The sequence below is a fragment of the Lampris incognitus genome, chromosome 3 (assembly GCF_029633865.1).
Source record: "Lampris incognitus isolate fLamInc1 chromosome 3, fLamInc1.hap2, whole genome shotgun sequence".
NCBI lineage: Eukaryota > Metazoa > Chordata > Actinopteri > Lampriformes > Lampridae > Lampris > Lampris incognitus.
The window spans coordinates 117,206,766-117,223,134 of NC_079213.1; the positions used below are offsets into that span (position 1 = coordinate 117,206,766).

Consider the following 16,369-nt stretch of genomic DNA (forward strand, 5'->3'; position numbering starts at 1 on the left):
AACTGGTGTCGCGGCGCGTTAGGCGCGAGCTGAACACCAAGCGGTTATTCTTCATGCGGTGTTCACGGGACGTTTCCTTCTGGGCTGTCAAGGAAACCGTAGTGCGGGAAAAGGTCACATCGGCGTCACATAGCGGGGTTACTCGTTAGATAGCGGGGTGCGGGGTTACTCGTTAGATAGCGGGGTGCGGGGTTACTCGTTAGATAGCGGGGTTACTCGTTACATAGCGGGGTGTGGGGTTAGTCGTTAGATAGCGGGGTTAGTCGTTAGATAGCGGGGTTACTCGTTAGATAGCGGGGTGCGGGGTTACTCGTTAGATAGCGGGGTGCGGGGTTACTCGTTAGATAGCGGGGTTACTCGTTACATAGCGGGGTGCGGGGTTAGTCGTTAGATAGCGGGGTGCGGGGTTACTCGTTAGATAGCGGGGTGCGGGGTTACTCGTTCGTCATGCTTTACTTCGTCGGTCTGGGGTTGGGAAATGCTAAAGATATCACGGTAAAGGGACTAGAAGTCGTCCGACGGTGCTCCCGAGCCTACCTGGAAGCCTACACATCAGTTCTGACCGTGGGCAAAGAGGCATTGGTAAGCAGAGTTGTTCCCTGTGTGTTTCTCTTTCCGTCCTCAGATTCCTGTCATTGTCTCAGTTTGAAGGAGAGTCGGAGTAAAGCTGTCATGTAAGCAGAGGTGAGTACATGTGGAGATTACAAAGCTCCTCCTCACCAACGCCATTCAACAGATAGAATACATGTGAAGCTCCCCGTCCTCCATGTGAAGGAGGGACATTAAGACAGATGTGGTGGTCAGAAAGGCTGTTGGAAAGGACATTAAGACAGGTGTGGTGGTCAGAAAGGCTGTTAGAAAGGACATTAAGACAGGTGTGGTGGTCAGAAAGGCTGTTGGAAAGGACATTAAGACAGATGTGGTGGTCAGAAAGGCTGTTGGAAAGGACATTAAGACAAGTGTGGTGGTCAGAAAGGCTGTTAGAAAGGACATTAAGACAGGTGTGGTGGTCAGAAAGGGTCTTAGAACGGACATTAAGACGGGTGCGGTGGTCAGAAAGGGTGTTGGAAAGGACATTAAGAAGGGTGTGGTCAGAAAGGGTCTTAGAACGGACATTAAGACGGGTGTGGCGGTCAGAAAGGGTGTTGGAAAGGACATTAAGACAGGTGTGGTCAGAAAGGGTCTTAGAAAGGACATTAAGACAGGTGTGGTGGTCAGAAAGGGTGTTAGAAAGGACATAAAGACAGGTGTGGTGGTCAGAAAGGGTGTTGGAAAGGACATAAAGACAGGTGTGGTGGTCAGAAAGGGTGTTGGAAAGGACATTAAGACAGGTGTGGTGGTCGGAAAGGGTGTTGGAAAGGACATTAAGACAGGTGTGGTGGTCAGAAAGGGTCTTAGAACAGACATTAAGACGGGTGTGGTGGTCAGAAAGGGTCTTAGAAATGACATTAAGAAGAGTGTGGTGGTCAGAAAGGGTGTTGGAAAGGACATTAAGACAGGTGTGGTGGTCAGAAAGGGTCTTAGAACGGACATTAAGACGGGTGTGGTGGTCAGAGCGGGTGTTGGAAAGGACATTAAGACAGGTGTGGTGGTCAGAAAGGGTGTTGGAAAGGACATTAAGACAGGTGTGGTGGTCAGAAAGGGTTTCAGAATAACCTAATTGGCAGAAGAAATAAATGAATAAATCTATAAAAGCCCATCAATCATAATGTTTTTTCCAGGACTATTAATCAATCAATCAGATTTTATTTGTATAGCACTTTTAATACAAACAAATGTAACACAAAGTGCTTCACACAATAAAACAATGAAATCAATAAAATCTGCCCCCTCACAAAAAATAAATAAATAAACGTATAGGCAAGTTTTATAAAAGTACAGACAAGTTTAAAACGGAGTTAGTAAAATATATAAAAGTGCCATAAACACTGATTAATTAAAGGTAACAACAGAGCAGAATATATACAAATAGCAAAATACACTCACTGGCCACTTTATTAGGTACACCTTGCTAGTACCAGGTTGGACCCCCTTTTGCCTTCAGAACCGCCTTAATCCTTCGTGGCATAGATTCAACAAGGTACTGGAAACATTCCTCAGAGAGTTTGGTCCATATTGACATGATAGCATCACGCAGTTGCTGCAGATTTGTCGGCTGCACATCCATGATGCGAATCTCCCGGTCCACCACATCCCAAAGGCGCTCTATTGGATTGAGATCTGGTGACTGTGGAGGCCATTTGAGTACAGTGAACTCATTGTCATGTTCAAGAAACCAGTCTGAGATGATTCGAGCTTTATGACATGGTGCGTTATCCTGCTGGAAGTAGCCATCAGAAGATGGGAACACTGTGGTCATAAAGGGATGGACATGGTCAGCAACAATACTCAGGTAGGCTGTGGCATTGACACGATGCTCAATTGGTACTAAGGGGCCCAAAGTGTGCCAAGAAAATATCCCCCACACCATTACACCACCAGCCTGAACCGTTGATACAAGGCAGGATGGATCCATGCTTTCATGTTGTTGACGCCAAATTCTGACCCTACCATCCGAATGTCGCAGCAGAAATCGAGACTCATCAGACCAGGCAACGTTTTTCCAATCTTCTATTGTCGAATTTTGGTGAGCCTGTGCGAATTGTAGCCTCAGTTTCCTGTTCTTAGCTGACAGGAGTGGCACCCGGTGTGGTCTTCTGCTGCTGTAGCCCATCTGCCTCAAGGTTCGACGTGTTGTGCGTTCAGAGATGCTCTTCTGCATACCTCGGTTGTAATGAGTGGTTATTTGAGTTACTGTTGCCTTTCTATCAGCTCGAACCAGTCTGGCCATTCTCCTCTGACCTCTGGCATCAACAAGGCATTTTCGCCCACAGAACTGCCGCTCACTGGATATTTTCTCTTTTTCGGACCATTCTCTGTAAACCCTAGAGATGGTTGTGCGTGAAAATCCCAGTAGATCAGCAGTTTCTGAAATACTCAGACCAGCCCGTCTGGCACCAACAACCATGCCACGTTCAAAGTCACTTAAATCACCTTTCTTCCCCATTCTGATGCTCGGTTTGAACTGCAGCAGATCGTCTTGACCATGTCTACATGCCTAAATGCATTGAGTTGCTGCCATGTGATTGGCTGATTAGAAATTTGCGTTAACGAGCAGTTGGACAGGTGTGCCTAATAAAGTGGCCGGTGAGTGTATATAAAACACACGCACACATACACACACTATGACTTTAGCTGTGGGCTGTTTTGAAAAGTAAGGTTTTGAACCTGCTTTTAAATGTGTCCAGTGTGGGGGCCTCTCTCAGGTCCTCAGGTAGGGTGTCCAGTGTGGGGGCCTCTCTCAGGTCCTCAGGCAGGGCGTTCCATCTACTTGGTGCGTAAAGAGAAAATGCAGCTTCCCCTGCTCTAGACCTGCACGAGGGATGGTTAAAAGACCACTGCCATTGGACCTGAGAGGTCTTGCTGGTTTATAAGGAATTAACATGTCTTTTATATAGCGTGGTGCAAGGCCATTTAGCGCTTTGTATACAAGTAAAATAATTTTAAAATCAATTCAAGTTTAAACAGGGAGCATATGCAGAGATCTAAGAACAGGTGTAATGTGCTCATACTTTTTAGTTCTGGTCAGAACACGTGCTGCCGCATTTTGAATTAATTGTAGTTGGTGCACAACTGATTTTGGGAGGCCGGTGAATAGTCCATTGCAGTAGTCTAGTCTACTTGTTATAAATGCATGGATTAATTTCTCACAGTCTGATATTGATAGAAAGCCCCTTAGTTTTGAAAGGTTTTTAAGATGGTAGAAGGCTGATCTTGTGAGATGATTGATGATGTGGCTCTTAAAATTTAGATCACTGTCTATGATTACACCAAGATTTCTAGCTTCACCTTTGCACTCCAGAGACAAAGAGCTGAGATGAGCTGCAATTCTTTGTCTCTGAGTCTTTGCACCAAAAATAAGTATTTCCGTGTTGTCTTTGTTCAGTTGTAAAAAGTTCTCTGACATCCATAGATTAATATCGTCAATACACTGAGTTAGGGAACGTATGGGAGTTAGGTCATCAGAAGATAGGGATATGTACAGTTGTGAATCATCTGCATAATTATGGTAATTTATTTTGTGTTTCTGTATAACGTGCAAGTGGGAGAATATAGAGATTGAATAGTAGTGGTCCAAGAATCGAACCTTGGGGTAGCCCACACATTAGACCCACTTTGTCCGAGGAAAAATCTCCAATAGACACAAAGAACTGCCTGTCCTGTAGGTATGTTCTAAACCAGCTGAGAACCAGGCCGGAAAGGCCGACCCATTTTTCTAATCTCTCTAGCAAAATATCATGATCAACAGTGTCGAAAGCAGCACTGAGATCCAGGAGCACAAGAACAGACAATTTATTAGAATCAGTGTTCATATACAGATCATTCACAACTTTGATAAGTGCTGTTTCTGTGCTATGGTGAGATGGAAAACCTGATTGACAAATGTCTAGAAGGTTGTTAGATATTAAATAGTTATTAACTCGAGAATAAATGTTTTTTCAAGGATTTTGCTGAGGAATGGTAAGTTGGAGATGGGCCTGTAGTTGGCAATAACTGTTGCATCAAGATTACTCTTCTTTAGAAGTGGTTTAACGACAGCTGTCTTAAGTGTTGCAGGAAATATACCTGCCTGAAGAGAGCAGTTAATCATTTCTAAAACGTCACGTGCTAAGCAGGTTATATCAAGGATTACCAGTAGTAAAGTTGTTATATTAGAGACATTCATTGTAAGGTTATTGAGGGCTGTAAGGCTTAATGAGATTATGAAGGATTGTGTATGTGAAATCATGTTCTCCTCGTCAGGAGGAGTTTTATGGCCGGGAGCTGATCCTGGCTGACAGAGAGCTGGTCGAGCAGCAGGCGGAGGAGATCCTGAAGGGGGCCGACATCAACGATGTGGCCTTTCTAGTGGTGGGAGACCCGTTTGGGTGAGTGAAGCAGAGGAAAAAGAAGCCATTTTTTTATCTAGACTTCATAACACCAGGGTAAGCGCTGCTGGGTTGGGGTGACGCTGACCCGAGCTCCATTTCTTGTACGTGTTTTGACAGTTGTCGTCTATTCTTCATTAGTCATGTTTCTAGTTAGATTAGTTATATGGAAGTGATAAGAAACCTTAGTGACTTGTATTTACAATTTTCCACTTCAGCTTGTGAGTCAAGGCACAACTTTAAAATATAAGTGATCTTATTCTTTATGTACAAACCCCAATTCCAGTGAAATTGGGACGTTGTGTAAAACGTGAATAAAATCAGAATACAATGATTTGCAAATCCTTTTCTACCTATATTCAATTGAATACACTACAAAGACAAGATATTTAATGTTTAAACTGATAAACTTTGTTGTTTTTTTGCAAATATTCACTCATTTTGAATTTGATGCCTGCAACACATTCCAAAGAAGCTCATTGTATTCTGTTTTTATTCACATTTTACGCAACATCCCAACTTCACTGGAATTGGGGTTTGTATTTATATTTTATTTTCAGATGAGGGAACACAGCTCGCTTTTTCAGCAAGCATGACACACTGTATGGGTGGGGGGAATCACACCCACATGAAAAGTAACCCGATGCCCCCTTGCCTTGATGCATTCTGACCTGATGTGTGTGTGGCAGTTTGCTTTGTAAAAGTCTTTGTGTGTGTCACCATCTTAATCTGCTGCAGATGAGGCTCATGTCAGGGACAACACCATTCCAAGATTCTGTGAATAAAGATGAACTTCAGTTCTACTTCATAATCATAAATCAGTTTTAACTTCCTCTGCAAATATTGTAACAAAGCAGCCAGGTGAGGTGGGCCAGTACATGGGGCTGTCTGAGCAGGGGACAGGCTGGAAGGGTTTACACTATATGGACAAAAGTATTGGGACACAGTTCTTAATCATTGAATTCAGGTGTTTCATTCAGACCCATTGCCACAGGTGTATAAATCCAGCAGCTAGCCATGCAGTCTGCATTTACAAACATTTGTGAACGAATGGGTCGTTCTGAAGAGCTCAGTGACTTCAAGCGTGGTACTGTCATTGGATGCCACCTTTGCAGTAAGTCAGTTCATGAAATTTCTTCCCTGCTGGATATTCCACAGTCAACTGTAAGTGATATTATTGAAAAGTGGAAGCGTTTAGGAACAACAGCAACTCAGCCACCAAGTGGCAGACCACGTACAGTCACACGGCGGGGTCATTGAGTGCTGAGGCTCATAGTGCGTAAAAGTTGCCAACGCTTTTGCCCACCGGGGACCAGGGTTTGCACCTCGGTCTCGTCAGATCCGACTATGGCCAGACTCGGTGAAGCAGCAATAATTGGCAACGCTGTTTTTGGGAGGGGGGCGGAGTCGGCTTGTGTTCGTCACATGAATGCGTCTCTGTGTGTGTCGGAAAAAGCAGTGGTTCGGCCTGGATTCGCCTTGTCAAGGAAGTGGTGAGGCGTCTCCTTTGAGACTGCCAGCCGGAGAGATGCAGTTGGCAAATGCATGCAGTACGAGGGTGGGTGTTTGAACTAAAATAGGGATCGATTGGCCGCTAAATTTGGAGAAAAGGGGAAAAATCAGAAATAAATGTATCTACTACTGCTACTTTCGGCTGCTCCAGTTAGGGGTCGCCACAGCGGATCATCCGTTTCCATTTCTTCCTGTCTTCTGCGTCTTCCTCTGTCACACCAGCCACCTGCATGTCCTCCCTCACCACATCCATAAACCTCCTCTTTGGCCTTCCTCTTTTCCTCTTTCCTGGCAGCTCCATATTCACCATCCTTCTCCCAATATACCCAGCATCTCTCTCCGCACATGTCCAAGCCATCTCAATCTTTCCTCTCTTGCTTTTTCTCCAAACCGTCCAACCTGAGCTGTCCCTCTAATATAATCGTTCCTAATCTTGCCCTTCTTCGTCACTCTCAGTGAAAATCTTAGCATCTTCAACTCTGCCACCTCCAGCTCCACCTCCTGTCTTTTCATCAGTGCCACTGTCTCCAAAGCATATAACATAACTGGTCTCACAACCATCCGGTAAACCTTCCCTTTAACTCTTGCTGGTACCCTTCTGTCACAAATCACTCCTGACACTCTTCTCCACCTACTCCACCCTGCCTGCACTCTCTTCTTCACCTCTCTACTGCACTCCTCGTTACTTTGGACAGTTGACCCCAAGTATTTAAACTCATATGCCTTCGTCACCTCCACTCCTTGCATCCCGACCATTCCACTGTCCTCCCTCTCATTCACGCATAGGTATTCCGTCTTGCTCCTACTGACTTTCATTCCTCTTCTCTCCAGTGCATACCTCCACCTCTCCAGGCTCTCCTCCACCTGCTCCCTACTCTCACTACAGATCACAATGTCATCCGTAAACATCATCGTCCACGGAGACTCCTGCCTGATCTTGTCTGTCAACCTGTCCATCACCATTGCAAACAAGAAAGGGCTCAGAGCCGATCCTTGATGTAATCCCACCTCCACCTTTAACCCATCTGTCATTCCAACTGCACACCTCACCATTGTCACACTTCCCTCATACATATGCTGCACCACTCCTACATACTTATCTGCAACTCCCGACTTCCTCATACAATACCACACCTCCTCTCTCGGCACCCTGTCGTATGCTTTCTCTAAATCTACAAAGACACAATGCAACTCCTGACCTTCTCTATACTTCTCCATCAACATTCTCAAAGCAAACATTGCATCTGTGGTGCTCTTCCATGGCATGAAACCATACTGCTGCTGCTGATCATCACCTCTCCTCTTAACCTAGCTTCTATTACTCTTTCCCTAATCTTCATGCTATGGCTGATCAGCTTTATACCTCTGTAGTTGCTACAGTTCTGCACATCACTCTTGTACTTGAAAATCGGTACCAGTATGCTTCTTCTCCACTCCTCAGGCATCCTCTCACTTTCCAAGATTGTGTTGAACAATCTAGTTAAAACCCCCACTGCCTCCTCTCCTAAACATCTCCATGCCTCCACAGGTATGTCATCAGGACCAACTGCCTTTCCACTCTTCATCCTCTTCATAGCTGCCCTCACTTCCTCCTTGCTAATCCACTGAACTTCCTGATTCACTATCCCCACATCATCCAACCTTCTCTCTCTCTCCTTTTCTTCATTCATCAGCCCCTCAAAGTACTCCTTCCACCTTCTCAGCACACACTCCTCACTTGTCAGCACATTTCCATCTCTATCCTTGATCGCCCTAATTTGCTGTACATCCTTCGCAGCTTGGTCTCTCTCTCTAGCCAATCGGTACAAGTCCTTTTCTCCTTCCTTAGTGTCTAACCTGTCATACAACTCACCATATGCCTTTTCCTTTACCTTTGCCACTTCTCTCTTCGCTTTCCGCTGCATCTCCTTGTACTCCTGTCTACTTTCTTCATTTCTCTGACTATCCCACTTCCCAACCTCTTCCTCTGTATACTTTGCTGTACTTCCTCATTCCACCACCAAGTCTCCTTGTCTTCCTTCCTCTGTCCTGATGACACACCAAGTATCTTCCTAGCTGTCTCCCTCACTATTTCTGCAGTGGTTGCCCAGCCACCTGGCAACTCTTCACTACCACCCAGTGCCTGTCTTAACTCCTGCCTGAACTCCACACAACAGTCTTCCTTCTTCAACTTCCACCATTTGATCTTCGGCTGTGTCTTCACTCGCTTCCTCTTCTTGGTCTCCAAAGTCATCCTACAGACCAGCATCCGATGCTGCCTAGCTATGTTCTCCCCTGTTACCACCTTGCAGACTCCAGTCCCTTTTAGATCGCGCCTTCTACACAAGATATAGTCCACCTGTGTGCACTTTCCTCCACTCTTGTATGTCACCCTGTGTTCCTCCCTCTTCTTGAAATATGTATTCACCACAACCATTTCCATCCTTTTCGCAAAATTGACCACCATCGGTCCTTTCACATTTCTTTCCTCATCACTCTGTCTGACACTCTCTTCACCTCCAGCACGCTCTTGACATACTCTTCCTTCAGAATTACCCCTACCCCATTTCTCCTCCCATTCGCATCATGGTAGAAGAGTTTGAACCCACCTCCGATACTCCTGGCCTTACTCCCCTTCCACTTAGTCTCTTTCACACACAGTATATCTACCTTTCTTCTTTCCATCATGTCAGCCAGCTCTCTCCCTTTACCAGTTATAGTGCCAACATTCAAAGTTCTGACTCTCACCTCCACACACCTACCCTTCCTCCTCTCTAGCTACCTCTGGACATGCCTTCCCCCTCTCCTTCTCCTTCGCCCAACAGTAGCATAGTTTCCACCGGCACCCTGCTGGTTAACAGTACCGGTGGTGGTCGTTGGTAACCCGGGCCTCAACCGATCCGGTATGGAAATCTTATTTATGATCCGCATATCTTTTTGCAAAGATTTTACTTCGGATGCCCTTCCTGACGCAGCCCTTCCCATTTGTCCGGGCTTGGGACCGGCACTAAGAATGCACTGGCTTAGGTCTGCGGTGGCGTAGCGGTCTAAGCATTGGCTTTGTGACGACGCAGTTGCCCACTGGAGACTGGGGTTCGCGCCCCGGTCTCGTCAGATCCGACTATGGCCGGACTCGATGAAGCAGCAATCATTGGCAACGCTGTCTTCGGGAGGGGGGCGGAGTTGGCTTGTGTTCGTCACGTGAATGCGTCTCTGTGTGTGTCGGAAAAAGCAGTGGTTCGGCCTGGAGTCGCCTTGTCACGAAAGTGGGGAGGCGTCTCCTTCGAGACTGCCGGCCGGAGAGATGCAGTTGGTGAACGCATGCAGTACGAGGGTGGGTGTTTGAATTAAAATAGGGATCGATTGGCCACTAAATTGGGAGAAAAAAGGGAAAAATCAGAAATAAATTAAAAAAAGAAAGAATGCACTGGCTTGTGCATCCTCAGCGGCTGGGTTCAGAAATAAATTTATATTAAAAAAAAAAGTCACCAATGCTCTGTTGGCTCAGTAACTGCAGAGTTCCAAACTTCCTCTGGCATTAACATCAGCACAAAAACTGTGAGCCGGGAGCTTCATGGAATGGGTTTCCATGGCCGAGCAGCTGCATGCAAGCCTTACATCACCAAGCACAATGCCAAGCGTCAGATGGATGGTGTAAAGCACGCTGCCACTGGACTCTGGAGCAGTGGAAACGTGTTCTGTGGAGTGACGAATCACACTTCTCTGTCTGGCAGTCGGATGGACGAGTCTGGGTTTGGTGGATGCCAGGAGAACGTTACCTGCCTGACTGCATTGTGCCAACTGTACAGTTTGGTGGAGGAGGGATAATGGTATGGGGTTGTTTTTCAGGGGTTGGGCTAGGCCCCTTACTTCCACATTTTGGACAATTCTATGCTTCCAACTTTGTGGGAACAGTTTGGGGAGGGCCCTTTTCTGTTCCAGCATGACTGAGCCCCAGTGCACAAAGCAAGGTCCATTTGGGTGGCGCAGTGGTCAGCGCAGTCGCCTCACAGCAAGAAGGTCCTTGGTTCAAGCCCCGGGGTAGTCCAACCTTGGTGGGTCATCCCGGGTGGTCCTCTGTGTGGAGTTTGCATGTTCTCCCTGTGTCTGCATGGGTTTCCTCCCACAGTCCCAAGACATGTAAGTCAGGTGAATTGACGGTACTAAATTGTCCCTGTGAATGAGTGTGTGTGTGTGTGTGTGTGGGTGGGTGGGCCCTGTGATGGTCTGGCGGCCTGTTTAGGGTGTCTCCCCACCTGCCGCCCAATGACTGCTGGAATAGGCTCCAGCATCCCCGTGACCCTGAGCAGGATAGGCGATTAAGATGATGGATGGATGGGTGAGTTTGGTGTGGAAGAACTTGACTGGCCTGCACAGAGCCCTGACTTCAACCCCATCGAATACCTTTGGGCTGAACTAGAACTGAGATTGTGAGCCAGGTCGTCTTGTCCAACATCAGTGCCTGACCTCACAAATGCTCTTCTGGATGAATGGGCAAAAATTCCCACAGACACGCTCCAAAATCTTGTGGAAAGCCTTCCCAGAAGAGTGGAAGCTGTTATAGCTGCAAAAGGGGTGACCAACTCCATATTAATGCCTATGGATTTAGAATGGGCTGTCATAAAAGCTCCTGTAGGTGTAATGGCCAGGTGTCCCAATACTTTTGAGCATGTAGCGTATGTTGGCTAGTCTTTGTTAGGGTTAGCTAAATGGTCAAACAGATATTATTTTACCTTGAAATATGGCCGGACATCGCTCCAGATCTCGGCAATCCTTTCCTTTTGTTGGGTTTTGTGAGGGGAAATGGAAGATTTTTGTCTGGTTCTTTAAGTTTATATGAGTTGCAACCTGGCACACAGCAATAAGACATGGCGGTTCACTTTAACTTTCCCACCCCGAGCGCCACGTCAGTCAGTTGCATTAACATTTGAAAAACAGTTCAGTAAAGGATTCCATAAGATTCAGATGGATAACACGTTACAAACCTGGATTTAGGTGAAACAGGACAGAAGACCGTCAACGTTAAATTATCACTGTCACTGATCTGAACATCTAAGTTTCTACTTGTAGTCAATGTAAAAGTCTAACTGCCATCGTTTGAACTAGGGGTTTATTTTAATCACAGTAGTTGGGTTTTCCAGATAAAGTCTAATCTGGTTCAGTCAAAGAAGGTTAACTCAGTTCATGTGGATGAACTGATTCAACCTTCTCCGACTTTCTTACCTGGATGATTGAACATCAAGACATCTGGTTCACTGTTGGACAACTGTCACTAATGACTGGCAAGCACCAAACTCATTTGGTAGTCCTGTATTTCAGGGTTTCCAAGCACCAAACTCATTTGGTAGTCCTGTATTTCAGGGTTCCCCAGTCTTCTGGTGCTCTGCAGTGCAGATCTTTGCTTCATGGCTGAAGGGGAGCAGCTGCAGTCATATGTACATACCTCTGTACCATATAATCACATTTAATGTGATGGGAAAAAGCCCTGCTTTATTTCACCACAGCCCCATCTGTCAGGACTACTGGAATGGACCTCAGTACTGTTCACTACAGCTCAGCAGTTTTCTGTCCCCCAAAACCACCGACCACTCCTAAGGCAGGATCCATCTCCCTCGTGGAGATAATGACAGCCTGCACATCAGACTGCTGCTTTTGAAATCAGAGCTTCTTCACAAAGAACTGCAGCGTGTGTTTCTTAAAGGCTCATGTTTTAAACACGTTGCATGTTTATTCATCAGATTATCATCTCCCCTGTAGTGCCACCACCCACAGTGACCTGGTCCTGAGAGCAGTGAATGCTGGGATACCGTACAAGGTCATCCACAATGCCTCCATTATGAACGCTGTGGGCTGTTGTGGGCTGCAGGTAAGTAATCTACCGCTCTGTTAAATCACATCTGCTCCGCTCTGAGCAGTTAGCTACAGCCCTCCATCAAACTCATTACACAAGCTTATTGTGGTGGAGTGTGAACGTGTCTGCCTCCCAGTCCATCCATAATGGGCATGCATTGACCTGTCAGCCAGCCTATTGACAGTGGAGGGCCCCAGCTGTCAGCCCCTGCCTCTAATGTAGAGGGGCCCTGCTAGCTGAACCCCCCGCAGTACCTCAGAGATTACAGCTTAACATGTGAGGCTGAGAGCTCATTAGCTGCACACACTGGCAGTTAGTGTGCTAATGAAGTTTAGCCCATGCAAATGACATGTGCCAAGTTCACTTTTATGATTGGCCAGTTTTGGAGCCTTCTGTTGGCCAGTGTCCTTCAGTGGCTGTGTGTCCAGCAGCTGCCTGTCCACAGACTTGTTTCAGAGAGCATCAGACCTGTGGTGGCCTTTCACATTTCCCGATTCTGTCCAGAGAAGGCCCGGCTCAGCTGCCCGCTCTCACAAGCACCATTTAAATTCACTCTTGGCCAATAACAGGAAGCAGCTTGGGTCTTTACACGCACGCACGCACGCACACACGCACACACACACACACACACACACACACACACACACACACACACACAAAGGTAAATTTTGACAAGCACTCAGGAGCCTGTAGGAGATGATGTCTTTTGTCTTTCACAGCTGTACAACTTTGGGGAGACTGTATCCATCGTGTTTTGGACTGACACTTGGAAACCTGAAAGTTTCTACGACAAGATCAGGAAGAACCGGGCCATGGGGATGCACTCTCTCTGCCTGCTGGGTAAGCTTTACAACCCCCTACCCATCCACCCTGCAGCTAAACCAAACTGGCCATCAATCAAACCAGCAGACTTCACCTCAGGGACACCACCCACCATCACAAAAGGCCCTGCTCTTCAAATCAAATGCCCCCATGGGAGCAGAGCCACAGTTTGTGTAATCAGCTCAGGGCGCACAGCAGAGCAGATGGCCTCAGCTAAACATCCCGATGATTAACCCAGAACACAACAAGCCACTTCTGCAGCTGCAGGCGGAAAACTAGGCCTGTAATCTGAGGTAATGGATGCCACTGATTTTAAGTAAGGTCTGGACTCCTCCTAGAGAGTAAGGCCACTACCCTCCTACTGCGCACACACACACACATGCACGCGCGTGCACACACACACACACACACAAGTGGGGTTCAGCTGTGTGCCGTCTGTGGATGTTCTTTTTTACTAATCAGATACAAAGAGGTGTAATAAAAACTAACAGCAGACAGACTGGGTGACAGTAGCCTAGTCGTCTCTCTTCAGAACCAGAATCATGTTTACTGGCCATGTAGGTTTGCACATACATGGAATGTGACTCTGGTGTCGTGGCTCTCTGTGTACTTAACATAGAATAACAACACTACAGCACAACAATCTTCACATGTATACACAAGCACTGACTTATACAGGTGAAATAAGAGGTGATAAGGTGCAGTGGTGCAGAGAATATATGAGATGCTGAAACAGATGTTAGCAGGTTACTTATGTACATGCCCGAGGTAGATGTACATGACAGAGTACCAGTATGTGTACTATTCACAGAGGATTAGGGATCCTCTGTGAATAGTACACATGGCCTTTGAAACTAGTTAAAGGTCACACCCTTATTTGCATATGAAACTGGTTGTTGGTTTCGCCTAACGACCGAAATGACTGTATTGTACTGTATTGTTTATAAGGTCGGGGACACCTGCAGTAAGGTGAGACTGAAGATGTCACTTAGATGATGAGGAAAGTTTCTGTCATTAAATGTTGTGTCCAGATGAACTGATTCAACCTTCTGTGATGAAACTACTTTGCTAACAAATTTTTGACGTCCTCCTTCCCTCAGATATCAAAGTCAAAGAGCAGACCATTGAAAACCTGATGAGGTAAGATTCATTCATACTGGAACCAGTCCAAACATACTGTGGGGGAGGGGCAGCTCAGTGTTTCCATGGTTACAGTGCTTCTCCGTGGAAAGATGTTGACTGTGGACCTGGGTCTGCCTGCCTGGGACCAGCTGACTGTAGTGGGGGTTGGACCAGAGGCTAGTTTGGTTTTTCTTCTTAGTGTTATGTTAGCTTATTTCAAAGATGAAGGAATGTTGGAGATTACAGAATTTATATTGCTGTTTCCCTCTTGACTGGTTAGCCATAATTTTTACCAGCGGTGGGTGGGTGGGGGGTTGGGGGGGTTGTATGTGGTCAGAATGAGATGCTGTGGCTGCAGAGCTTCATACCATTGACTCTTAGCTAAAGGAAAAACCAGCATCTCCTCCTGCTAACCCCCAACCACAAAACCCATCCAGGGCCAAAGACCTTTCTGTTAGTCAGAACTGGTCTCAAGTGCAGGAACATTCTGCCATCCGGACAGCAAACACATTGCCATGGGATCTCATCTTAATAGATGGTTAATTTATTCCCCGGACCACAGAAATTCCATGTGCTAAAGTGAAAATGTTCCAGGGAATCTGCTGATCCTGGCAGAAATCCAAACAGAAAAAACACACCACTGCTTGCTTGCTGCTGTCCATTCGGAAGTATTTTAATAGTGTCTGGGTCCAAATGTAGAGTTTGAGAAAAAACGGCCCACCTGTCATTGATGGTGACAGGCCAGACAACCTTTAATTCTAGTCTATGCAGAGAACACGTTACCGAGTGTAGGTTGTAGAGAACTACAAGCCTTGCGAAGCCAGCCCAGATCTTGTGAGCTGTTTTCACTACGTGAAATACACATTGAGGAAAGCAAATTTTGTGGGCTGGCTTTGAGAGGTTCAAGGACTTCTTGCCCCAAACACAAACTGGCTTTGCAGTAAGTTGAGCTTACTTGGAAGTCCATAAGCTGGAGTAAGAAGAGCTCAGTGTGGGGAGCGTTATGATGGGCGTTAGTGTCTTTGGTTCAGTAATGGCTGGGTCCCCCACTTTATTATTTTGATTTCTGTCCGGCTGCCTGAGGTGAACAATGTCCACTTGCAAATTCAAGATCATTAACTCACCTGGAAATGCATTTGCCTTCCAAAATGGGCTGTCGCTCGTCCAATCTTTCTGATGATTTTAACGGAGTTTTTACCTCATGCTTTGCTTTACTGTACTTACGTGAGAGTATGGTTTATTTCCTGGAGTAAAAGTAAGACATTCTCTTTGCCTACATTTTTTTCCATGATTAAAATCAAAACTCACATTTGGTTCTAAGCAGGGTTTGGACAAAATGACAGCCAGGGAGACATGATGGAATTTGTTTTTAATCAACATAGTAAACCAGCATCTTCATTTCACCTACTAAAACTATGATGGGAAATGTTTGTTTACAAAGGAGAAATCTTGTTTACGTCAAAGAAATTAATGTTGCACCAAAGTGAGAGGAACTGGAGCGCTTTGGGGCTCTAACTTGAAGGGATTTTAGTAAGGGAGGCGAGTGTTGATCTTGTGGTCTTTTGTTGGTTCTCCAGAGGGCGGAAGATCTACGAGCCCCCATGGTACATGACAGTCAACCAAGCAGCAGAGCAGCTCCTGGAGACTGTCCAGAAGAGGAAGGAGCTTGGAGAGGAACCGGGTGAGTGTCAGCAGCATTACAACACCATAGCTGAACGCAGCATTACAACACTATAGCTGAACACGTCCTGTGTGCTGACTCTTGCTCCTCTCCAGCTCTGAGCGAGGACACCGTCTGCGTGGGTCTGGCCCAGATTGGTGGTGATGACCAAGTCATCCAGACTATGACTCTACGTCAGGTGGCATCATGTGACCTGGGCCCTCCCCTGCACTCCCTAATCATCACCGGTCAGCTCCACCCACTGGAGGTGGACATGCTCCGTCTGTCTGCTGTACCCGATGCACTTGCATACCTTACAGTGACTAATGGCTCCACCTCCTAACACTCTTGTCTGTCCACTGTAAGGACAGAACAGAACCACAGAAATAAGGAACCTGCCAAACCCTGCTGTTCATGTGATAACACGATATAATAAAATGTGCAAACTTCAATTCA

At 46.3% G+C, this 16,369-nt stretch overlaps 1 protein-coding gene across 2 annotated transcripts; it reads left to right on the forward strand.

Annotated features, from left to right (window-relative positions):
* The first annotated feature begins 8 nt into the window (after positions 1–8).
* dph5 (diphthamide biosynthesis 5) lies at positions 9–16,365 on the forward strand. 2 transcript variants are annotated; one of them, XM_056277535.1, is made up of 7 exons: positions 9–582; positions 4,846–4,967; positions 12,216–12,324; positions 13,029–13,149; positions 14,232–14,271; positions 15,831–15,934; positions 16,030–16,365. In XM_056277535.1, exons 1-7 carry the CDS (start codon positions 448–450, stop codon positions 16,254–16,256), a joined length of 858 nt encoding a protein of 285 aa, XP_056133510.1. In that variant the 5' UTR covers positions 9–447; the 3' UTR covers positions 16,257–16,365. The 2 variants fall into 2 exon arrangements, with proteins under 2 accessions (XP_056133510.1, XP_056133509.1); XM_056277534.1 differs by having other exon boundaries at positions 329–582; positions 4,843–4,967.
* The last annotated feature ends 4 nt before the right edge of the window (positions 16,366–16,369 follow it).